The 24449-nt window shown below is 48.8% G+C and overlaps 1 protein-coding gene across 1 annotated transcript in view; it reads right to left on the bottom strand.

Moving 5' to 3' along the window:
• Itga9 (integrin subunit alpha 9) overlaps nucleotides 1-24449 on the bottom strand; it is a 299993-nt gene that overhangs the window by 214183 nt on the left and 61361 nt on the right. The window contains exons 10-14 of the mRNA XM_050141583.1: nucleotides 22829-22934; nucleotides 21622-21716; nucleotides 15470-15560; nucleotides 14755-14800; nucleotides 8548-8702 (exon numbers count right to left, since the gene is read on the bottom strand). Of these exons, the coding sequence (XP_049997540.1) occupies nucleotides 8548-8702; nucleotides 14755-14800; nucleotides 15470-15560; nucleotides 21622-21716; nucleotides 22829-22934 (493 nt within the window). The remainder of the gene's footprint in view (nucleotides 1-8547; nucleotides 8703-14754; nucleotides 14801-15469; nucleotides 15561-21621; nucleotides 21717-22828; nucleotides 22935-24449) is intronic.

Consider the following 24449-nt stretch of genomic DNA (forward strand, 5'->3'; position numbering starts at 1 on the left):
CCAGATGAGATAGCTGACCAGTGGGATGGCAGATGAGCCATTGCAGGCCATCTCCACACAGCTGCCTGTCAGAAGCTTCGACCATTTGTTGAAGCCAGTGTCTTGCCAGTGTTTAAGTGTGGTGAAATCAACCCACAGTAATAGCTGTGTCCGTAAATAGCATCAAAGGGACCCACCACCAAAGAAAGTCTGAGCAGGGAGGAAGAAAGGTGGCTTGACAGGCCATCTGTGGTTACACCACGGCGTATTTTTTCTGTATCTAATGGCCTTCTTGGGCCCCTGCCATATAGTGGTTACTATCATGCCCAGATGGCAGATTCCTAGCCAGTGGAGGCTATGATGTTCTAACTTGTTTATCCTAACGAGCAGCTGAGGCAAAGCTGGGTCACCAGGAGGGACCTGGGATATGGATCATCCCAAAAGATAGTTCTACTATTAAGAAAAGAACAGCCAGAGGAAGTGTTTCAGTATAGAAAACACGGGTACAAGCAAGAGTTACAAGTAGAGTGTGTGCGTGGACTGCTAAGGTCTTGAAAGAATCCTATAGGACAGCTCATGCAAAAACAAACAAACAAAACCAACTTCATTTTTAGAACAAAGGGTCCAGAGGCTCCAAAAGGGGAAATATTTGCTCCAGTCCATGAACCATCTACCATACAGCAGAATACAAAGCTCTCTAGATCTAATCTGGGCTATTTTTACCACGCTACATGAAGTGTTTAATTTTTCAATCTTACCTACTGTCTTAGGGTTACTATTGTTATGAAATGATGCCAAGACTACAGCAACTCTTATAAAGCAAAACATTTAACTGAGGTTGTGGCTTTATAGTTTCAGAGATTAGTCCATTATCACCATGGCAGCATGCAGGCAGACATGGTACTGGCTACACCTTGATCAGGAGGCAACTAGAAGTAGACTGAGGCACTAGGCATGGCTTGGACATATATGAGACCTCAAATCCCACCCCCACAGTGACATACCTCCTCTAACAAGGCCACACCTACTCCAACAAGGCCACACCTACTCCAACAAAGCCACACCTCCTAATAGTGCCACTCCCTACGTGCTAAAGAGGGCCAATTACATTCAAACCATCACATGCTGTGGGATAATGCTCTTGAGCACTGTAAAGATTTGCCACTCGTATTGGTTTAATAAAATGCTGATTGGCCAGTAGCCAGGCAGGAAGTATAGACAGAGCAACCAGACTAGAGGAATTCTGGGAAGAGGAAAGGCAGAGACACAGTCAGCAGCCAGGCACAGAGAAAGCAAGATGAGAACGGCTTACTGAGAAAAGGTACCAACCACATGGCTAACAATAGGTAAGAATTATCAGTTAATTTAAGTTGTAAGAGCTAGCTAATAATAAGCCTGAGCTAAGAGGCAAAACAATTTATAATTAAGATAAGCCTCTGTGTGTTTCTTTGGGACTGAATGGCTTCAGGACCAGGCAGGACAGAAACTTCAGTTTACAACCACATTCCACTCCATGGCCCCATAAGCTTGTAACAATATCATAACGCAAAATGTATTTAGTCCAACTTTAAAAGTCCCCATAGTTTATAACAGTCTCAACAATGTTAAAAAGTTCAAAGTCTCTCCTAAAATTCATGCAATCTCTTAACTGTAATGCCCTGTAAAAATCTAAATAAAAAAGCAAATCACATACTTCCAACATAAAATGGCACAGGAAATACAATACCATTCCAAACATAGGGAAAGGAGCATAGTGAAGAAATACTGGACCAAAGCGAGATGGAAAACAAACTGGGCAAACTCCAAACTCTGCATCCCTATGTCTCTTGTCAAAATGCTCTTCAGATCTCCAACTCCTGTCAGCTTTGTTTACTACAACATACTCTTTCTTTTGGGCTGGTTCCACTCCCTATTAGTAGATCTCCTTGGCAGGTATCACATGGCTCTGGCATCTTCAACATCTAGGTGTCTCCAAGGCAATCCAGGCTTCAACTCACAGCACGCAATGAATGACCTCTCTAGGCCTCCATTCGGGGACATCCCTGAAACATGCCTGGCCTTAGCATCCTTAGTCACAGAGAGAGATTCTATAACACCTTCCTTCTATCCTTAACTCTGAAGCCAGAACCACATGGCCAATGCTGCCAAGTTCTGCTGCTTGCTGAGGATGGAACATGGCAGCCCCCTTGTTCAAATGTACCTTTACCAGCTTTCTGTCTGCGATGGTTTCCTTCACTGCCTAAACCTGGCTGTTTTGGAACTTGCACTGTAGACCAGGATGGCCTCAAACTTAGAGATCCACCAGTCTCTGCCTTCCAAGTGCTGGGATTAAAGAAAGGGTGTTACACCGCCATACCCAACTCTAAGCTTTTCCTTAATTCCTTTTTACAAGTTGAAAAGTTATCTGAATGGGATCTTGCCCTGAGGTCATCACTCCCTTTATTCCATTTCTTAATCTAAATCCTTAACACAGGCTTTACCTCAATTCTACTTCCTCCTCAAATTGTTCATTTTGTATTTTTCCTTTCTCAGCTTGCTCCTTTACATTAAATAATTTTCCTTAGAGTAAACACTAATAACCACATGACAGAGTCTATACTAGGCTCTTTTTGAGATTTCCTCTGCCAATGGAATTAATCAAAAACTTTTCATTTTAGCCTCAAGCAGACTCCTTGGATAAGGGCAAAAGCAACCACATACTTCACCAAAATATCACAAGACCAGTCAGTCTCTAGTCCACATACTAACATTCTCCTCCTCTGAAACCTCTTGATCCAGCCCCTCATAGTTCAAATAACTCTTAGTACCAGTTTTCCATGCTCCTACTATTCCTGTCCTGAAACCTTTCGCTCTTTGAATACAGAAATGGCAGACCCAAGCACAGACAAAGGTCCAGAGCTGAACCCTAAGCCAATCTTTTTACTGCTGGCAATAACAACCCAACAGGACAAATGGTTATGTTTAAATGAAGCGAGTTTCAAAATGCTATTTAGCAAGATGACATCTGGAGATGCCCACAGCTGGAAAACAAGTCAGAGGCCATGGCTGGTTACACCAAGGTGGGGGTGGCAGTCACAGAGTCTATACAGCCCCTGACAAGAGTGTCCCAGGTGACCAATGAGGGCTGTCCTTGTCCTGCAGGGAAAGGAAAGTGGAAGAGACAGCAGACCTCAGTGATCCAGCCAGATGAGCCCAGAGAGAATTGGGGATGAGCACAGGAAGACAGAGAGGGTGGTGTGGACTCCAGCTCACATCCTCTTGGCCTCTTCTAAGTCCGTCTGCCTCCACCAAGGGCTTTCTTGGGGTCAAGGCAGAAGTCAGGCTCTGAGCAGCACAAGCAGATGGGACATAGTTGCCTTTCACTTAGGACTCCTCACACTGAGCATGCCCTACACTGACTCCTCAGATTCCCCAGCAGGACTGAGTCAGATGGACCCAGAGTGGTTAACAGGCTTAGTCCTACAGCCTGTTTGATTTCCTAGAATGGTTAATTCATGTGCCAACTTGGTTGGACCGCGGTAACCAGATATTTAGTGAAGCACTAAATCACACCCCGCTGAGAAGGTCTTCTACAAGTGAGACTGGCAGTGATATCACTGGGCTTTGAATGAAGCAAATCAAACTCTATAATGTGGGTGGGCTGCATTAGTTGAAGGTCTTGATGAGAAAATTTTCAAAATATATATATATATAAGATTATATATATATTATATGCCATTACATGTATATAGTGATCTCTCTGTTTCCCAATAAGGAGTCCTGTGTCTAGCCTACCCACAGACCTAAACTACAGCTTCAGCTCAGCTCTGTCTCCACAGCCTCAAGAGCCAATGCCCCAACCGTGGGATTCCTTACTCCATTTCCAACTTCCCTGGTTGGTTCCTCTGGAGAAGCCTGCCTAGGCCAGTATTCTGCCCCATTTGCAGGCTGGTACTGTCGGGGCTCGTCCCTATGTTGAGGTATGCCCTGAGACCTGACTTGGGAATATATTTGAATTGGGGGAGTCCTTAACACAGGGCAAGTTGGGAAACGGGGGAGGGGGGGCGAGTTCAGCCTTCTGCGCATGCCCAGAGCTGCGCTGAGTACTTTGCGAGCAAAGCGCCCACCTTCTGCTCAAAGTGCCACAGTGGTCATCAGCGAAGATCCTGAAACTCCCAAAACTCGTGCGAGCGGGGGGAGGGGGGGAAGCTGCAGTTCAAAGAACAGAGCTGAGGATGAGGCCACGCTCTGATCTGGGTGGGGCACGTGGATGCCAACCCGTTAACCTAGCAGATTTCTCAAATGTTCAATGCCTGATCCCAGGCAGACCCGGTTATCCAAGTCACCAAGAGCAATAGCTTTGCAAGCATTTCCTCCCTAGAAAATATCGTGCTCGATATGAAATTTATTTTGACATTATAAACATAGAGAACTTTCTGTATCAGACTCTCAGTTCTTGAAGCAAGCATGAGGAAACCCCACCTGAGTGCAGAGAGTCTGGAAGCTGCCAGAGGTGAGAAGGAAGAGTCACCACTGAAGCCCCGTGCTCTAGTGGTAGCCTTAAATAGTCCTCCCTTGAGTGCCCCAAGCATGTTGGGATGCAGCCAATCAGCTTGCTTGGGGGTGGGGGCGGTGCCTCAGGCCTGCAGCTTGGCCTCTGCAGCAACCCCTTAATACAAACCAGCTCTCAAAGCGGGCCCCGGGGCTGAGGATTGCTGGTTCAGATTAGAGCCAGTTCCCACAGCACATGACACACCGGGTTCTTCCTTCTGGCAGTCTGTGTCTATGCCATGTCGAATGATGTGATGTGGATGGAAAAGCTGATCAGACCCATGCTTTCGCCTGCTTCTCCTCCCTGCCCCCCAGGCGGATTCCCAAGGACCCCCCCACATGGGCTGGGGCCCGGGGAGAGCGCCAGCTGTCTCGCATCAACTAGAGCTCTGGTCTATCCTAGCCAACACGGGATCGTTCCCGAATCTCCCCCAGAACAAGGATTCAGCTGTGACCGTCTAGCAGGGCTCCTTCCAGCGCTACTTGGCTTCCCCGGTGCTTCACAGAGGAGGGGGAAAGGGATATTTCCACTTTACTAGCTTTCCCTAATTCTCTCCATCTTCCTCCAAGGAATGTGACACTTACTTGGCAGTAATTGCTTTCTTAGGTAACCCCCATTTCCTTCTCTGACAAGGCTCTCCTTGGGCTCATCCCTACACTTCTGGGGACCGGAAGCTTTGAGAATAAGTCTCTCCCTAGGGAGTAGACCTCTCACTGCAGAAAAAAAGGTTGTGGGCACAAAGGATCAGTTTCCAACTGTATTTCTGTGGCTGACCAGGGGGCCATCCCTCAGGGCCTGGAATCCAGAGCTTGTCTGCTCACACTGTTCATGGAAAACTTTGTCAGGCTGTTTGTAAAGCCCGGGTTACATGCAGGTAGGGGATCTGAGTGCAAAACGGGCTGGGGACAAAGCCCAGTGGCCGAGTGCTTTTGTAGCATAAATGAGACCAGAAGAGTGGGAAAATGCAACTCCTTGGGGCACAACCCTTTCTGGTTTTCATCTGATACTATGGCAAAAGTACAGAATTGCGATTCTCAGCCTCTAGACAGGCAAGCCTATGGCCACCAAGAAGGCAGACATGCAGCCCATGGGTTCAGCATTCTTGGTGACAGCACTCAATCCTTCTCAGTGGCTGCCAGGAGGCTCCGAGAAGCCAGAGTCAGCCCCGGAGCCACGGATGAAGTGTCTAAGAACAATCTGGAATGATCCGAACTCTTCTTTGAAATTGCTTAGCAAAATGTGCTTTAAACCTGCCCTTGGGCAGCTGCCAGAGTGGGAAGCCAGCCTGCATGCCACTCTGCACATGTCTAGAAGGGCAAGTGAGGAGACCCCTCCCGCTAGAATGTGGGTCCGTGCTCTGCGGCCACGGCTGAGCACAGGGTCTGGCGGAACCTCATCGTCCTCTCTGAGCCAAGAGCCCCAAACAACGTAAGACGAGGCTCATTTTCTCACCTCCATGCTTCTCCAGAGCCCCGAGGGAGCATGGAGAACATCCTCCGAAAGTCAGCGCTCCCTGGAGTAGCAACAGGGCCTTAATATTTCAGATCCCCCATGAACCTGGGCGCTTCCATGCCAGTTATGCAGTTCTGGGTTCTAGTTCTAAGCCTGCCTTCTCCGCTTTGCTGGGATTCCACCAGTTTGTTTTGCCAGCAGCTCCCTGTGAGGGTCTGCCAAATGGGGAGAGGGGAGGGAGGGCACCTGCGGGGCTGGAGGGAGAAGAAGGCCTCGCCCCTCCCTGCTTATTTATCCACTTATCCAAGGACAGCTTTCATGGCCGCTGGACCAGACAGATGGACAGACGTAATTCTACTCCCTAGGTAGAATTACCAAAGCCCTCACTGTACTTTCTCAGAGGGGTGAGTAGCACCCTCAATAGTCTCTACTTAAAGATTTAGGTGCCCCCCAGGGGGAGCAGGAAGGGATAGGGGAGGTAATGGGAGGAGAGGAGGGAGGGGAAACTGTGATTGATATGAAAATTTAATTAATTAATTAATTTTAAAAATTAGGTTCCCCCCCAAAAATAAAATAAAATGAAAAAAATTTAGGTCCAGATGCACAGGGTCCCTTCTTCAACCTCACGGGCCCCAATAACCCCGAGGAAGGAATTAACAGAGTATAACCTTGACTGGTTACCCAGAAACTTGGTAAAACACAGGCTCCTGGGTTCTACCCTCGGAATTCTCGTTCAGCTTGAATATGCATGGCTAACAAGATCCCAAGCGATGCCACACAGCTGATCTGAGGAGTTGGCCAGCTACTGGCACAATCCCAGCCATGGCAACTGTCTCCTGCAGTTACTGCTGCATCCTCCCTGGCCTGCCCAGTCACTTCCAAGAGTCCAAGCCTACTAAAACGTAAGGTGTGGTGATCTGTTTCTTGACTGGATCTTGCCGTGTCCATAACATTTCACTCCTTCAAGGGCCACGGTCCAGCTCAGATCCTTGTAGATTTCCTCCAAGTGGTCTGTGAAAAGCTGGTGCCTGAGTGTGGCCCCAGAAGGGTTTAGGGATCACAGCCCCTCCCCCCCCCCATCTCTTCACTCAGCCCGGGAGTCTGAAGCCCCTTGGTCCACGCCTGTTTAAACTCAGCCTCTCCTCTGTTCCCACTGTGCCAGGTTACCGTCATGCTCACCAGAACATGGATCAGGAATATGAAAGCGTGTCAGGAACAAAGCAGTCGGAACTCTCTAGCACAGAGCTGTCTCTAGTGCACAGCACAGCAGACACACAATGCACAGCTAGGAAATGAGTACCAGCATGAACGGTTGCTTGCTTGTTTCCTAGAGCTCTAAAATGTGCACCAAGACTCACACTCAGGGTTGGGGGCGGTATGGGTCTCTGGTAGGTATGTGTCAGGCCAGAGGGCCTGGGTTTGATCCCCAGCTCCAAAATAATGACCACTTCCAGCACCTAAGAAATGTTGCTAATTGATTCTAGCTGTCATGAGCAGGTGTTTGGGTCCAGGAGGAACAGAAACCTTTTGCATCAGACTCTGATGGTTTCAACCATAAAGATGACAGGAAGAAACCGTGGTTGGAAAATGCAACTATATCAGACTGGATGAACTTAAAGAATATTATTTTACTCCCTGGACTATATATAAAAATTGCATGACTTTTCAATCCCATGTTTATCGTATGGCTATGCTCAGTCTGGCAATTCCTGAGCTCTCTTTAAAATGAAAGAAAAATCTTTCTAAGTAAGCACAAGGTTTAGTTGTGAGGTTTGTTCAATGATTTGATCACGGTGATTTGCCAATGAGACTGCAGGGGACTGGCCTGTTGTCAATTAAGGCAGAGTGTTTAAAGTCCAGCTGAGTGGACTACACGAGTGTGCATATGTGTGAACTTCAGCGTAGTGCTTTGCACACTCAAATCACGTGCACACCTCACCAGGACATTGTCATAGTTACCTACAGCTCCCAACTTGGCACAGCCTAGAGTTATGACAGAGAATCTCAATGGAGGCGCTGCCCAGATCAGATTGCCTGATCGTGTTCTTGATTGACGGTTGATTTGGGAGGGTCCTGCCCCATGTGGACAGCACCATCCCTAGACTGTCTAGGAATGTTAACTGAGCACGAGCTGCGTATTCCAAACTCTCTGAGATGCCAGAGTGGGACCATGCTCTTAACAACCTAAGCCTCGGAACCCTTCACATCCTGAGCTGATGTCAGTTGTCCGAGGTGACCCTGCTTCCTAGTTGATGCTGCAAGCTTATGGGGTGGGGGGTGGGGTGGAGAGAGTCTCCAGATTCTTATTGTTTAACTGCATGAAGTATTCCATAGGGGCAAGGTTCCGGCACTTCATCTCGCCAGCTCACACTCTGCCCCGCCCAGTGAATTCCAGTCTAGGCATACATTTGCGGGGAAGGATGCTTGAGGTTCAATGTCATTTGTCCTAGACCTGGAGGGTGTGTGAAATTTGAAATATGTAAATGAGCAGGAAAGTGGAAAAGAGGCGCCCCAGACAGTGTCCAGCCCACTGGCCCAGCTAAGGTAAGGCAGATATCCCCAGCTCTGACACTGTGACTCATTACCGATTTCTTCTGGCACATGCTTGCCATGGAAGCGAAAACACACGGTGACATTCAGGCAGTTCACGGGCTGCTGTCCGTCATGACACTGAGGTGCTGTGATGTTGATGGAGCCTGGGAGGAAGATGGAGACAGCCATGGTGATGACCGGTCTGGCTCTGCAGGACAAGGAGAGGGAAGGAAACCTGCGTTAAGTAGCAGCTCTCAGAACCGAGCAAGAACTGGACAGGCAGAATAGCTCCTGGGACTCCAGCCAGCATTTAATTAAAGAATGAAATGCCCCAAGAGAGAAAGGCTAGTGTGCTCTGTAAGTATTTTTTTCTGCTTTTAAAAGTAGCACATTCCCTAAAATACTAATGGTTTGCTTCCCGGTAACAAAGGCAAGTTAGTTGTTAATGAAACACAGCTGGCTAAAGCCGTAAATCAAGCACCAGATGCTGGGTGATTATTTAAAATTTCACCCAAGAAGTTCCGATTTCCATTTCATTGGGAAGGCATGAATGCAGTGAGGAAAAGTCTCTACAGCATAAGCCATGGTTCAGGAGCTAGACGCAAAGCCGGTGTGACAGTTTGCTCCCGTAATCCCAGAATCTGAGGGACTGAGTCAGAAGGATTTCCCGGCCTTCTAGGCCAGCCTGGGTCACAGCCTGAGAGCTTGCTTTAAAAGGCCAAAGGGAGAGGTGGGGGAGGGAGGAAAAGGAAAGAGACAGAGACACAGAGAGCCTGAGAGAGACAAAGAGACAGAGAGACAGACAGAGAGACCACCAGAAACATACAGAGTGGTTCCCCTGCCATTGTCGGCAAAAGTTGGTCAAATATCCTCTTTCGTTTATGTCTATCAATCCATTGACTATGGTCTAAAAGGAACTGATTGATGGAGTACCAGCTGGGACCAGCAAAACACTTCAAGGAATTAACCTGACTAGCCTTAGGACAAAACGAAATCCAATAAACACAGTCCCCTCCCCGACGTGACCACTCCCCAGTGCCTGATGGATGGACAGCATCCCTGGACTCCCCTGCGGCAACCAGACAAAAGCTGAGAAGGAAGCAGGCTTTCCTTTCCCATCCTTTCCCATCTGCTCAGGGAGGAGGCACCTAAGCTGTCGCTTGACCTCCCCCACCCTGCCCTGACCTCACAAAGTGAACCTTTACCCCCTCGGGATCCTTGCCCTTCGTGCTGTTGGGACTAATGCCCTCACGTGTGGGGGGGCCTCATCCAAAATGCCCCAGGGTGGCAGAACAATGGCCAAAGAACCCCAGGACAAGAGAACGTTCAAGGGAAACCTGGGTGCACAATGCAGTGAAGAGCCGCACACACAGATGGCACGGGGACCCCACTGCTACTGCCATTGCAGGGACAGGAAGGTCAACAGAAGGGCAGCTGTGACGGGGCAGTGAACCGGGGAACTCAGAGCAAGTCTGGCTGTGTGACCAAAGGGAGACAGACAACAATAATGCCAGAAATAAAGCAATATCCTGGTCCTTCGGCTTTCTTCTGGGTTCATCCTTAGAAGATGCTAGAACTCCTCAGAAAGACCATTTCACCCTAGTCGGTGTAAAATGATGTCATGATTAACTTTGTCAACCTGACGGGACCTGGAATCACCATGAAAACACGGCATGGAGTCTCTAGATTAGGTCAGGTGAGGCGGGAAGACCCACACTGAAGGGGAAGGGGCTGGGAGTCTCTGAACAAAAACAATAAAGTGAGGTGAGTATCAGCATTCATGTCTCTCTGCTTCCCGACTGCAGGTCCCACGTGACCTGCCCCCCTCATGCTCCTACCACCATGACTACTCCCTCACCCCTTCCACCCTCACCCCCCCCCCCACTATGCTGGATCTGTGTCCTCAAATTGAGTAAACATAAACCTTTCTTTCTTTCCTTGTTAGTTCTCCCCTCCCAGGCATTTTGTCAAAGCAATAAAAAGTAGAAACATCCCTTTTCCCCTCCCCTTCTACCCCTCCACCCTCTACTCCAATCCCTGTGGTCAGGGCAGCAGAGACAAAGTATCCACAGTTTCAGAGAAAGCCAGGCTCCTGTCTATAATAACACCCTGGCAACCCCTGACTATGGAAAAGAAGATGAAAGGCCAGTCCATCCCCTTATCAGCCTGTCAGAGAGAAGGCACCATCTCCTCCCAGAGACTAGGCTGAGCTGGGCGAGCTAAGCCAGAGACAGAGCACTCCAGACAGAACAAACTGGGCAAAGCGTGCCAGCGTGCCGAGCAGAATCCTGTGAAGTGTGAAGGAGCCGGCAGAGGCCCTCCGGGTCCATCCCCTCCGTCAGCAGCTCCATCGGTTCCCTGGGCCTTTTTGTTTCCACTTCAAGTGTTGTTTTTGGATGAGGAAAGCAATATTTCATAAGCCTCTCTGGTCACTTCCTTTGCCCGTGGTGGCACAGCACTAAGGTCCTATCACCAGAACAGGGGACCTGCCCTCCTGAGCAAACTTCCTGAGGGCAGGGCTGGGGCCTGCTCACACTCCAAGGGTGGAGCCCACCTGCCCAACCACTGACCTCTAGATAACAGCAGCGGAGGGCGTGAGGGCAGAACCACAAGTGTTTTTAAGACTTCAAAGAAGCAAGCGCTTTTCCGTGGCAGAGAGATCGACTCTCCACATTACACTTCCAGGTAAAAACAGAAGTGGATAGAGGACTGTTTTCACCCGATGGTGTTTTCATTCTCCTGGCAGGGCAGGGACAGGTGCAGGCTAGTTAATTACAAAATCAGCCCTGGGCCTTCCTCTGTCCGTGTTCATCTTTGTTCACACAGTTGAAGATGCCCAGTCAGGTTCTCCCTTAGCTGTAGCCTGAAGTTTCCACAAACCCCAAGGTGCCTCCCCCAGTGCCTTCAATTACAGAGCACACAGCAGCTGCCTGTGGGCATACTCAGTTTCTCTTTGTCTCAGCCCAAATGAAAAGAAACTCAAAATCCAACATCCCTCAGAGTCTGTGTCTGAACCACCTGTGGCTCCACCTGCTCCTTTGCAGCCCAGCTTTAGGAAAAGCAACCAAGACCCACTGTGTCCCCCATCCTTCTCTCCCTTCCCCGGCCACAGCCATGTGACTTCTGCTACCACGCTCCCCAAAAGCTGCATCAGCCAATGTAACCACTGACATTTGGTGTCACTTCAAGCCAGGACACGTCCACCTGGTCCTTTCTGCTGAATATGATGCCACCATTGCCCCTGACCATGTAGCCCTGCTTTGTTGTCCTCCTGGCTCTTAGCGCCATCTGGGATTTTTAAAATCTTGTCCTAATTGCCTTTCCTGGTGCGGTGATAAACACCGTGATCAAGCGCAACATGAGGAGGAAGCGGTCTAGTTCGGCTTACAACGTATGGTCCATTACCTAGGATTGCTAAAGCAGGAGCTTGAAGGACAAACCACAGAGGCTCCGTGCTTGTCTGCTCTGGCTTTCTTGGCTAGCTGGCTAGCTTTCTTAGACAGCCAGGCCCACCTGCCTAGGGATGGCACCGCCCACATTGTGCTGGGCCCTACTGCATCAATGGGCATGGGCCCTACTGCATCAATGGGCAATCATGAAAATGTCTCAAAGGCCAGCCCACAGGCAGGTCTGATGGAAGCAATCCTTCCACTGGGGCTTCTCTTCACCCACGCTCGCCACCACAAAGCTCCTAGATCTTCACCCAGAGGGAGGATAATAGTGATACACACATCACGGAGTTGTTTAGAGGACAAGAAATCAATCCACACTTTGGATACAGAACATGGGTAGATCTCAGAAACATAGAATTGAGTGAAAGAACTCAGGAATCAGAATATATACGATGTGATCGTACGTATATGGAATCCTAGGGTGGGCAAAAGTGACCCCTGGTGACAGAAGCGACAGCAATAGATGCAATTAGACCCTAAGAGGGGCTGGGGAGAGGGCCAGTGGATAAACTACTTGTCATGCAAGCCTGGGGACTTGAGTTTGATCCTTAGAGCCCACACACAGGTAGAAGGACAGAATCCACTCTACAGTGCTGTCTTACTGTGTGCCTCCCGACACAACAGCAATAGCAAGTGATTTTTAACAGCCCAAGAAGACTTGCAGGGTGACAGGAATGAACTTCGTCTTGACGGTGGTGCAGTTTTGACCATCCACTCCATGCTGGAGCCTGGGTCCCCCGTCAACGGTGAAGGCACCTCCGTTAACATTTACACCCATGGAGGAGAGAGACAAGAAGAAGCTCCTTGTCTGGACTTCATGAGGGAAGACAGCTCCTTTGGGTTTGGAGCTCACGGGGGAAGACAGAAGGAGTCTCAGCACAGAGAGGAGAAGTGGACATGAGCTCCCACACCTAACTCGGAAGCTAGCTCCAACTGACAACTGCTTGCAAAGGAAGAATTAGTTTTCTCCAATAAATATATAGGTTCCGCTACACACATAAGCCACACTTCAGGGCTGGTCCCACACCCAGTGGAAGATGGCCAACACAAGACAAACTCAGTGGTATTGTCAGAGATTTCTGTTTTGTCTCATAACGCTTTGGTTGAGCCTTATTTTTTATCTTTTGCTTATCTATTATGGTTTTCAATTTTGTGATTTTATGAATTGTGTATGTGTGTGTGAAAGAGTGTGTTTCTTGTGGTTTTCTTTCTTTTTTTTAATTCTGGGGGTCTGGTTTGTTGTTATTTTGTTTTGTTTTAATTTCCCTGTTTGTTTTTTAAAGAGAAAGAAAGAAGGCATGGGGTTGGATGGATGCGGAGAGGACCTAGAAGGAGATGAGAAAGGAGAACTGTGATTTAGAATATAGTGTAGGAAAGATAACTTATTGTCAGTTAAAAATGATGAAAATTAAAAGACAACCGAACAGGCACTCTGGGTATCAAGACAGCCTATCGCCACTGTAAGAAGCCAGGGGACATGCTTCATCTAAGAGGGACCCTGACGACCACAGCGAGCTGTCAGATCATTGTGAGACATGATGCCACCATGGCTCCCCACGTCACAGACCTTCATCATGACCTTGCTCAGGAGGAAAGCTGCCAGCCAGAGAAAAGGGAGGGAAAGAGTGGAAACCCAGTCCCTCTGGGCATAATTCAAGGAACCAGGGAGATTTGACCTCAGTATCTGGGATACATTGTTATCTTAAGATACTGCAGGCTTCTGGGTAGATGCTACAAGAGCAGGAAGCAGAACTCCAGAAAGTCAAGTTTAATCAGATCTACGTAAGACCTGCTAGTCCTTATACAGGCTCTCTCATATTTGCTTCTGGGAAATACTCCTGTTATTGTATTTCACAGAGGAAAATCCTGGAACAAGGGGCTCAAGGAGCTTTCCCGGGAAGCTCACCTAGAAGGGCAGAGGCAGGGCTTGAACTCAGGTCACCTGCCCTCTAGGTCATACCCCTTCAAGGTTACTCTGTCACTTAGACAACTCAAACTTTAGAGCTATCCAGCATCCAGCTGGTTCTCTCTAAACCCCTTCCTGTGGGGTACCTCATTCAAGAAGAGACTGTGTCCCTCTGGGGAGGCTCGCAGAAGACCAGGCTAAACGCGAAGCATCTGTGCTGTAGGGCTACACGGCCTCTGGGATCCCTTCCAGCTGTAAGCCCACAGCAGTTTATTTTAGAACATTCTGCCATCGAGTTATTAACAAAACTGTTGGCTCCCACTCCAAAGTGCGATTCTGCTTCCTCTGACTCACACAGGCAGAAATACTTGAAGACGGTACATGGGTGGAGACGGCGCTGTAGGGGCTTCAGCAAGTTCTGGGCCTGAGCACAGGTCCCTCACCTCTGCTGCCACCAGTGAATGGACAGGAAGTTCCTGATCCCTGGGGTTGAGGACTAACAGCATTAAAGATACTGGTTATAAAGAAAAAAAAAAGGCCTTTGAATGCCTGGCGCCTATAGGAAACAGAAATGTTTGTACAGCACGTCAACAGACGGCAATGATCATGACCAAAGACAAACAGCCTTTGGATTAGGGCTTGGGTTACCCCAAGTCCTGTCAAGACGCCGCAGAAAGCTCTCAGCTCCCTACAAGCTAGTTAAGGCCCACACTCTGGAACTCTGCAGTAAAGAACAATATGAGCAAGAGAATAAAGACAGAATTTATTCTATGCACGCAGTCCCTAGGACTTAGGCCAAAGGAAAGAGCCAAATGATGAGATCGCACCCCATGCCTCCTCCACAAAATTCCATCCGTCACTCATGGAGAACACAACCCCGGAGCAAGAGCCAGGCATCTCACCTGAGGAGGACCACGCTGTCGGACAGGAAGGCTCCTATGGTGACATCTGAAAATAAGAAGTCATAGCCTCAGAAACTTGTAGAAACAGCTTCAGCTGCCCATTGGCCCAGTGCCACAGTGACAGAGGCCCAGCCTTGTGGTCAGGGAGCCTTCCTACTGCTGCTGTCTGGCTGTGTAATGACTTTAGAAGAATTACAGCCACATTGTCCTAAGTGGCAGCCAAGCACATCTGGCCTGGAAATGAAGCTGGGGGTGTAAAATATTGTAGATTTTAAAGACGCAATTTTTAAAAATTAACTCATTAATAACTTTTATATTAGCTATGCAGTAAAATGATAAAATGTTGACTATATTATAGTTAATTAAAATTAATTACATCTTGCTTGTGTGTATTTTTCTGTAGTTACTAGCACATACGATTATAGATATCATTATTTAAACATTATTTTATTGGTATATATAAATTATTATAATCTGTATTTGAAGCATAACTTTTTTAGTGATTTGAAAACAGATCTTTTGCCAAGAATTTAGGTTTTCTTAGCAAGGCTTTGTAGAAAGGAGTTTCTTATCTGAGCTGAAGCCTTTAAATGTCAGCCATGGGCAAAAGTTCCTGTTGTGCTGTGGGAATAACAACTGTTAACCAAACCAAAACCAATCTTATCTCACACACCTATCTCCATTTATCTGGCCTGCTTTGAGAAAAACAGCTTACCAGGATAGCCATTTCCATCCATATCAATGCCCCCTGATATGGACTGGCCAAACATCCGCAGGACCGGGTTTATCTTCCTCCCAGACAGCTTCTGAAACAGACAACAGTAAACTGGAGTTACGGGAAGGTAGCGAGGACCCGGGACTGTTTGAACCCAGCTTCCTCGGGGCACTGGGCCTGAAGTTGTTGAGAGAAAAGAGAATGTTGGTAGACTCTGACCGGGGAGCCCAGAGTGGGTACTTGAAGGTCACACATTTCCTTAATATTGCTTGCCTTGGCCAGATGTCATCACTCAAAACTTTGCTTGAGTTTGGTGACAGTAAAATGTCTACTAAAACATGACTTTAATCTTTTCTATGTTTCTTTGTTTGTGTGCAGGGGTTGCTTGGGCCACAGTGCACACATGGAGGTAAGAGAAGAACCTGGAGGAACTGGCGCCCCAGGAATTAACCGTAGATCCTGAGGCTTGGCCACAAACGCCTTAACCAACTGAGCATCTCACTGACTCGCTGTATGGTTCTAGACAAATAAAGGTTGGATTTTTCTTTCCCTTTTGTATGTGTGTGTGCACATGCACATGCGTGTGTAAAAATTAGGGGCCAACCTTGTGTCATTCCTCGGGTGCCACCTACAGTTTTTGTTTTGTTTTTCTAAGGCAGGGTCTCACTGGTATGAAGCTCACCCGGTAGTTAGGCTGGCTGGCCAACAAGCCCATCGGGGCTGTCCTCGCTGCTTCCCAAGCACTGGGATTATAACTGCAGGCCATCATACCTGGGTTTGGGTTTAACCTGGGTCCTGGGTGTCAACCTCAGATTCCTATGCCTGTGGGCAAGCTCTTCACTGGCCGAGCCACCTCCCTTGCCCTTCTCCTTTTGCCTTGATCCAGGCACAACTGGTTGTAACGCTGGAAGCATCCTTCCCTCCGATCTCATTACTTACTTAGGTCCTAACTGTTTCACCTGGCTCCCCTAAGGCGGACAGGTCCCTGACACATCCATCTGGAAGGATCCCCAGCAAGCCCACCGGGAGGTCTACAGATTCCTAAGCTTCATAGAAATGGCTCAGCAGTCTGACCTGGTAAATCTAGAACTGCACTTTGAACCCGCTACCAACCACAGGGAGGGAATCAGCCGTTCCTCGTGAAAGGCGTCCGCCAGCCCACATCACATTTTCACAGGCCATGAGCTTCCTCACGACCAGCAGCCTAGTGCAAGAACACTCGCTGGATCGGGGTACCTGGTAAAGTATTTGACTTACAAGCACAAGAACCTGAGATCTCTGTCCAGCGTCTACATAAAAAGCCAGATATGGTGGGATGTGCTTAGAATCCCAGAGCTGGGGAGCCAGAAACTGGAGGGTCCCTGAAGCCCATTGGCTAGTCAGTCAACCTTAACTGGTGAACTCCAGACCTAGGCAAGACCCTGAGTCAAAGGTTGTGGACAGTGTTGCTGAGAACGACACCTGAAGTTGTCCTCTAACTTTAGACACACACGCCCCCATGCATATATTTAAAGGAAGACAGGGCTGGAGAGGTGGCCCAATGGTTAGCGCACCCCACTCTTGTAGAGGCTCCCAGGTTAGTTCCCAGTGCCCCACATCTAGAGGCAACTGCCTGTGATTCCAGTTCCAGCTGATCCAGCGCCCTCTTCTGGCCTCCTCGGTCATGTCATTCACTGAACATGCCCACACACAGACACGCGCCGCACACACAAACACGCATAATTAAAAACAAAAGTAACACGTCGCTTTTAACAAATGAAAACGCTTGTCACACAGCCAGCCCTCGCCACACAAAAGCGATTCACATTTGTGTGGCACAGTTCCTTTCAAAGACCAAGTCCTGTGCCAGGAAGCCTCGTTTTCCGAGATCTGGTCAGTCCCTATTTTCTTCTGCCCACAGTGTCCTAATTAGCATTTTTGTTGTTGTGATAAAAATACTGACCAAAAGCAACCAGGGGAGGAAAGGGTTTGTTTCCGTGTACAGGTCACAGCCCATCAGCGAGGGAAATCAAGGCAGGAGCTTGAAGCACAGACCACGGAGGTTCCCTGCTCACCATCTTGTTCTCTCTGGCTTGCTCAGCCATCTTTCTCATATAGACCAGGCCCACCTGCTAGGGATGGCCCCGCCCACAGTGGGCTAGGCTCTCCTACATTAACTAGTGACTAGAAAATGTCACACAGACATGCCTGCCGGTCAATCTAATGGAGACAATTCTTCAGTTAAGGTTCCCACTTCCCAGGTGACCCCAGGCTTGCACCAAGTCGATACCCCATAACCAGGACATGCAGTCTCTTCGTGGCTAACCAGAGACTGTCTTCATTTCTACATGGTGTAGTGAAGCCACAACAGAACCAAGCTCGCAGACATCCAGGGACTCAACGCTGCCTTTCTTTCTCCATGCTTGTCTCTACTAAGTCATACTGTGGGGAAGCCCTGGTGGAGCCAGGGGAGTATCCGTGGGCTCTACTGACAGAGATAGGATGTCCCCTGCCCTTGGCAGCTGGTAACTGCGGGGAACTGTCCCAGAGATGACCTAAGAGGGCGGCTTGCCATCTTCTGTTAAGGCATCCGACGGGAAACGTGTGAGCATCAAAGGGCAGCTGAGCCCTGGAGGCATTGCTGTAGAAACAAGGTTTGTTAACAAGCTCAGCCACACATCCCACATGGCTCCGGCTAAACAAACTTGTGTGTCTGAGTAAAAGGCACACTTAAAGCGACCCATCTCAGCTCTGGAAGCCAAGAACATTAGAAGCAGCTTGCTGTGGGTTTTCATTTCTTGGGTATGCAATGGCAGGAACTGGGGGGAAAGTGAGGGGTGGTCTATTTGGGGGGTGGCGATGCAGACTTAAGTTATCCACTGACATCTGCAGGCCATTATGCCATAAAGCCAGGAAGATAAGTCTGCACGGTGCTAATAACCCTAAATGGAAACCAGGAACTGTGGGAAACCTCCGTTTGACCAGGTTTATACGCAGCGTCTGTTAGGGCAAGGGAAAGATCACAGGGGCCGCCACGACATGCCCAGGGGGGCTCTTGACTGAGAAAGGCATCTAAGAATCTTAAAATCAACACTTTTCATGGTAGAAGGAGGCGTCGGCATGAGTTAGAGAGTAACATGGGAGGAGTTCAGGCTCTGATCTCACAATTTCTCCAGCAGAAATAATACGAGTTGGGGCCAAAGAAAAGCGATCCCATTGCCTAGATTCGTCTCTGATTTCTTCCTCCAGTTCTTGCACACAATGCCGGCTCTGTCCAGAATCCAGACCCAGAAGAACCTGTCATTAATGGATTATTTTCCCCTTTTAAATCATTGGCCTTATCACGTACTTATTAGCAAGCTTGGAAGAGTATGACCAGAGCGGTTTCTCTCTTTCTGTTTCTCTCTCCACCCTTTTATTTAAAAAGCCCCAAACCACTTCTCCTTGCGAAGGCTAAGGAATCCAGCGTGCATGCTGACAAAGGCGCCTCTTCCAGCTGCCAATCGCGGCTTCCGACTGGATGCCCCACACTAACCACAAATGTGCAGAGTGGCTTTCTGCAAGGATTCCGCCCAGCAACCAAACAAAACACCAGAGAGCCGACGGGGAGGCAGGCGCTCCCGCAGGTGGCCTCCCTGTGTGATTGGCTTCCGAGTTGCAGGCACAAACTTCCAGGAGGATGTGTGGAGAATGACCCTCACCCCCTGCCTGAGGATGGGCTCCTCAGATGACACAGCATCCCTGACCCAAACCATGCAGGCCCTACTCGGCGTTTCCAGCTTCTGAAGGAGTTGGCCGAATCACCTAAAGTCTGTTGTTGCCATGGTTGCTCGTATCCAATGATGTGAAACGGTCTGTGTGCTTCAGGGCAGCACAAGTCTCCATAGCTGTAAGGTTTCCAGTGGAACTTCCTTGGGTGGGCCTTTTTCCAAAATGCAGTTGAGGAAGGTGGCTGCTCAGGGAAAATTCAATACTCTGTGCGGGGCCCATCAGAAAGTCAGCGCCAATAAGTGGCTGTGTCTCACACAGCTGTCATGCGGGCTCCCCAGAAACCGCTCCTCCTCCTCTCCAAGCCTCTCCCTAAGCATCTTTCCCTCAGCCAGGATCAAGCGCTGACAAAGCAAGGGTGGGGGAGTGAGACAGACAGATAGACAGACAGGGAAGGAGGGAGGGAGGGAGCCCATGGCCCCATAGGTAGCAAATCCTCAACTTCTAACGCACATTTCTTGCAGAAACCGCTCTAGGTTTGTCTCTGGGGCTGAGGAGATGGCTCAGTGGGTAAATACCACAGAAAGATTGTAACCCCCTCCTGCCGGGCACCAGCCCAGCTCCAGTTTCAGTGAGGGTCCCTGTCTCAAGGGAATGAAGCAGAGTGATGGAGTAGGGACACCTGACAACCTCCTCTAGCCTCTGTACCACACATGTGCACATACACCACACACATACACTACACACTCACACACATGTGTATACACACATACATTCACGCATGTACACACACACATATAAAAATAATAAAAGGAATTGTACCCCCATTTACACATGCCTCTTAAAATACAAACCTTGGACTCTACAGATAGCTCAGCCATAAATATAAACTTACAGGAAGTGCTCAACACACCAGTGTCCAGTTACAAACATTTACTAACTAAAAAGGGTTTTTTGTTTTGTTTTGATTTCGTTTTTGGTTCACTAGTGATGGGGTCTGTAACCCGGGCTGACCTCAAACTACGTATGTAGCCGAGGATGACCTTACACGGCTGAGTTCTGGGGTATAGACATGTGACACCATGCATGATTCACGGAAGCCAGGCCCTCGTGCAGTGCATGCCAGGCAAACACACTGCCTGCCTGCAGCGTTCTTGGTGCGTGTTTTCTTCTGTCACTGACCCGGTGGGAGAAAGACACAAACCATGCTACCCACATCCACCCACATCCTGACCGTGCTGCTGCGGGGAGCCTGACTTCCTTTTTTCCCATGGGTTGGGCTTGATACATCAGCAAGACTGAGTGAGCACTATGCTAACGAGGCAAAAATAGAGAACTCGCCACTTCCATGTTCCCAAGTCCAGGACACAAAACCAGAGCTTTGATTAGCTCTTGATGCCAAGCCTGACAATGGCCCGTGATGACTTTCAGGCTGTCCTCTGTGGGGCCCTGTGTCCCTAGATTACATTTTAAAACATATTCCTCAGAGGCCTGGGGATGTGGCTCCATGGGTAGGGTGCATGCCTAGCATAAACAAAGCCCTAGGCTCAGTCCCTAGCACCATGGAGTATTGCGGCACACACTGGTGATTCCAGCACTTTGGAGGTGAAGGCAGGAGATCAGGAGTTGAAGGACGTCCTCAACTACCTAGTAAGTTGGAGACTGGCCTAGGCTAACCACTGTCCAAAAACAGATAGAAATGTTAAAAAAGAAATTAAAGTCCGCTGGTGTTTTGACAGAGATATCAAAATAAAAAGGAAGTTGCATTTCTCTGTTTAAATAAGTAGCTGTGGGGTCCGTAAGGGGCTCATCAAGCAAAGGTGCTTGCCACAAAGCCTGACTACCCTGAGTTCGATCCCTGGAACTTCCATGGTGGTGGAGCAGTTAGCAGTTTCAGAGGACGAAAGTTCGGTTCCCAGTCCCCTTACAGCCATCTGTAACTCCAGTTTCAGAGAGCCCAACATCCTCTTCTGACCTCTGAAGGCACTGCACTCATGTGCCCCCCCCCCGACACACACATGCAGCTGAAAAATAACAAACTATCTGAAAAGAAGGATTCAGAATTGTTTTTAATGTATGCAGGATGTATCCTTGAATGTGAGTAAATTTGGAAGTCTATAGCTGGGCAGTGGTGGCCCATGCCTTTAATCCCAGCACTGGGGAGGCAGAGGCAGGCAGGCAGATCTCTGTGAGTTCAAGGCCAGCCTGGTCTACAAGAGCTAGTTCTAGGACAGGCTCCAAAGCTACAGAGAAATCCTGTCTCAAAAAAAAAAATTGAAAGTCTGTAACAATTTTTTTTTCTGGATTTAATAAACAGTACCAGTCTACATTCCCTTAGCATGGCGCACAGTGGAGCCTCCATCAAAACACACACACACACACACACATGCACACACGCACGCACGCACACATAGCCAGCACGCACGCACGCACACACAGCCAGCACGGCCCCTCCCACCACTTACCATTGAGTACTGCGGGACGATCCCATTGGCATCACCGTGATAGATGTAGACCACGCCAGCAAAGTCATCCTCCTTAGGTGCACCGATGGCCACATCTGAGGGGGAGACAGCTAATTAGACAACTCACGTGGGGTAATATCAGTGCGGCTTCCTTCATTCCACTCATCCTGTCTGAACACCCCGGTTTCACAACTTCTTTACTGTTCGCGACTCGAGCATTTAATCAGGCAAATATTCTCCTACCATTGAAAAGGTGGGAAGTTACAAAAGCTGAGGCGCGTTTGCTCCTGGAAAAGTGTCCCTCCTCCTCCTCCTCAGAGGCAAGGACTCTGAGGTAAGCCATACCAGCAACACAAATGAAGACAACCCATCCTGACCTGCCTGTCAGAGTGCATTAGTGTGCAGTTAGTGTGCAAGGGAAAAGGCCAACTTTATTTTAGGTGAAGGAAGCGGATAAAGTAACATTCATGCCGCATGCACACCAACATTATTTCCCACAAATGGCAGCTCCTGAAACAAAGCCTGAATCTTCCTCCTTTTTCTCCCTTGTCTTCTAATAAGCCATGTGTCTGCTAATGTGAGATCAAGGGTCAGGGGTCAGGGGTATGTATTCCCATGACCTCGGGATGACAGTCCTCTCACTGAATGAAGCCATCTGTGGCCAATGGTGTGAAATATTGAAGAATATCTGGTCTAAGCAAGAGCCACATCCCAGACCTGCAGAAGTGGTTCCTAATGTCTGTATATTCTACATACAGTCAGGGTAAGAGGGATTAAAAAGACCAGAGAGAGAAGCCAAGAGGCTGTGGAGGGTACCATTGTCCAAAAAGAAATGGGTGTTAGGTACATATACCACTCATTCTTCTGACAAATACATACTCAACCAGGCTGATATGATCAGGGAAGAAGATATCGAATTATTTCTTTATTCACTTCCCCAACAACATGACAGAGCATCCCAGATGCAGAGGCAAACATTTTGCGATAAGAAGCAGTCCTCAGTGGACCAGCCCCAGAGGCCGCTGCACAGAACAGAATGCAAAGCTGATGAGACTGGATTGTGCAGAAGTGACTGTTTGGTGCCCAGTCCATCTCTAAGACCTGCTCGCTCTCCCCATGGGAGCTGCTGTGCCTTCAGGGGTGGAATGGGGAGTTCAAGATTCAGTCACACCTGGTGGGACCCTGTGCCCCAGAGAGGCCTACTCACCTGGGAACCCATCATCATCAAGATCACCCAGGTTGGCAATGCTCTCCCCAAAGTGTGCATTGTAGGCACCATCTCCAGTCAGGGACAGCTGTTCCTCAAGGGCTCCCTGGGAAACAGGATGGAGGTGGCGGGAAAGAAGGAGGGGGGGCAAAAAAAAACCACAATGAAAACTCGGAGCTCAGAACACCACCCTCTCAGGGTACAACCATGGGCAGGAAACAGCTGGGCAGAATCATGGGAACCCAAATCTCTTTCTTCACAGCAAAGCCAAGCCTTTCACATACGCAGTGGGAGTCTGCAAATAGCCTGAGATAGGCTTTAGGAAAAAGATCATGGCAGGTGGACCAATGACCGAACATGACCTGGCCAAATTCAGACAGGTAAGCCTTCCCTCTCTGTGTCCCCACAGTGTCCTTCCTCTCTGCTCACCCCTCCACCCCGGTTTTTCCAAGACAGGGTTTCTCTGTAGCTTTGAGCCTGTCCTGGAACTAGCTCTTGTAGACCAGGCTGGGCTTGAACTCACAGAGATCCGCCTGCCTCTGCCACCCAAGTGCCGGGATTAAAGGCTTGCGCCACCACCACCCGGCCGTCTCTGCTCTTCTTATAGCCTAACTCTTCCCCCACAGTGTTTCTGTTTTCTCCGAATCTCACTGTGTAGCTCTGGCGATTCTCAGTGTAGACCAGGCAGGCCTCAAATTCACAGAGATCCTCCTGCCTCACCTTTTGAATGCTAGGGTTAAAGGCATGAGCTACCACCTAGTCCAACACTGTTTGAAGGTGCAACAGAGAAAGAAATGGTCAACCTTTTCCCCTGCCCTAGCTCCTCACCTGACCCTTTCCTCTGGTTTTCTAAATCGTAAGGAGAGGATCTCCTGAGGCCTCCTCTCCTCAGTAAAGATGAACTGAATGTGTTTGTCTATAAAGAAAGTGTATTTGATGGTCCAGGACCAAGGTCCTAGGCTCAGTTCAGGAAGAGAGGAAACAGGCTCAAGGAGGAAGGTCTTCCCAGCACAGTGGCATCCTGCTCAGCCCTGCTCAGCGCCTCGCTGTAACCTTGTGTCTCTGCCCTCTTGTGTGACCCACCCAGGACGTCAACGTGAGATTAAAAATGCCCTGTCTTTCCTTGGGGCTGGACTTCAATACATCTATTTCCTTCCTCAGATGTCCGACTCTTTGGTTTTTGTTAGACAGATCAAGGGTAAGAACTTTAGATTCTGGTAACCAAAAGAGTGCACATTTTCCTTTTTTTCCGTCTCTCTTGTCTTTTGGTACAAGTCACTGAGGTTGTTTGGCACAGAACATGCATTGCCAATCTTGTCAGAGGGTCCTGGTTCTATACTCAGTGGTACCTGTGGTCAGGGGTTCCACACATGTGGCTCAGCTTTGAAATTCTTGGGCAAACAGGAGAGGGGGCAATAGTGTATATGGCAGGAGGAGCCATCCAAGATGCCCATGGTCCCCCTGAATGACTGGCATACTGGTGTGGGAGGTCCTTCTGTCTATGTGTTGCTTTTATTGGTTAATGAATAAAGAAACTGGCTTGGCCTGATAGGGTAGAACAGAGTTAGGCAGGGAAGACTAAACCGAATGTTGGAAGAAAGGAGGCAGAATAAGAGAGAAG

Source organism: Alexandromys fortis, unplaced genomic scaffold, assembly GCF_014885135.2.
Source record: "Alexandromys fortis isolate MF-2015 unplaced genomic scaffold, M_Fortis_MF-2015_v1.1 scaffold_44, whole genome shotgun sequence".
Classification (NCBI taxonomy): domain Eukaryota; kingdom Metazoa; phylum Chordata; class Mammalia; order Rodentia; family Cricetidae; genus Alexandromys; species Alexandromys fortis.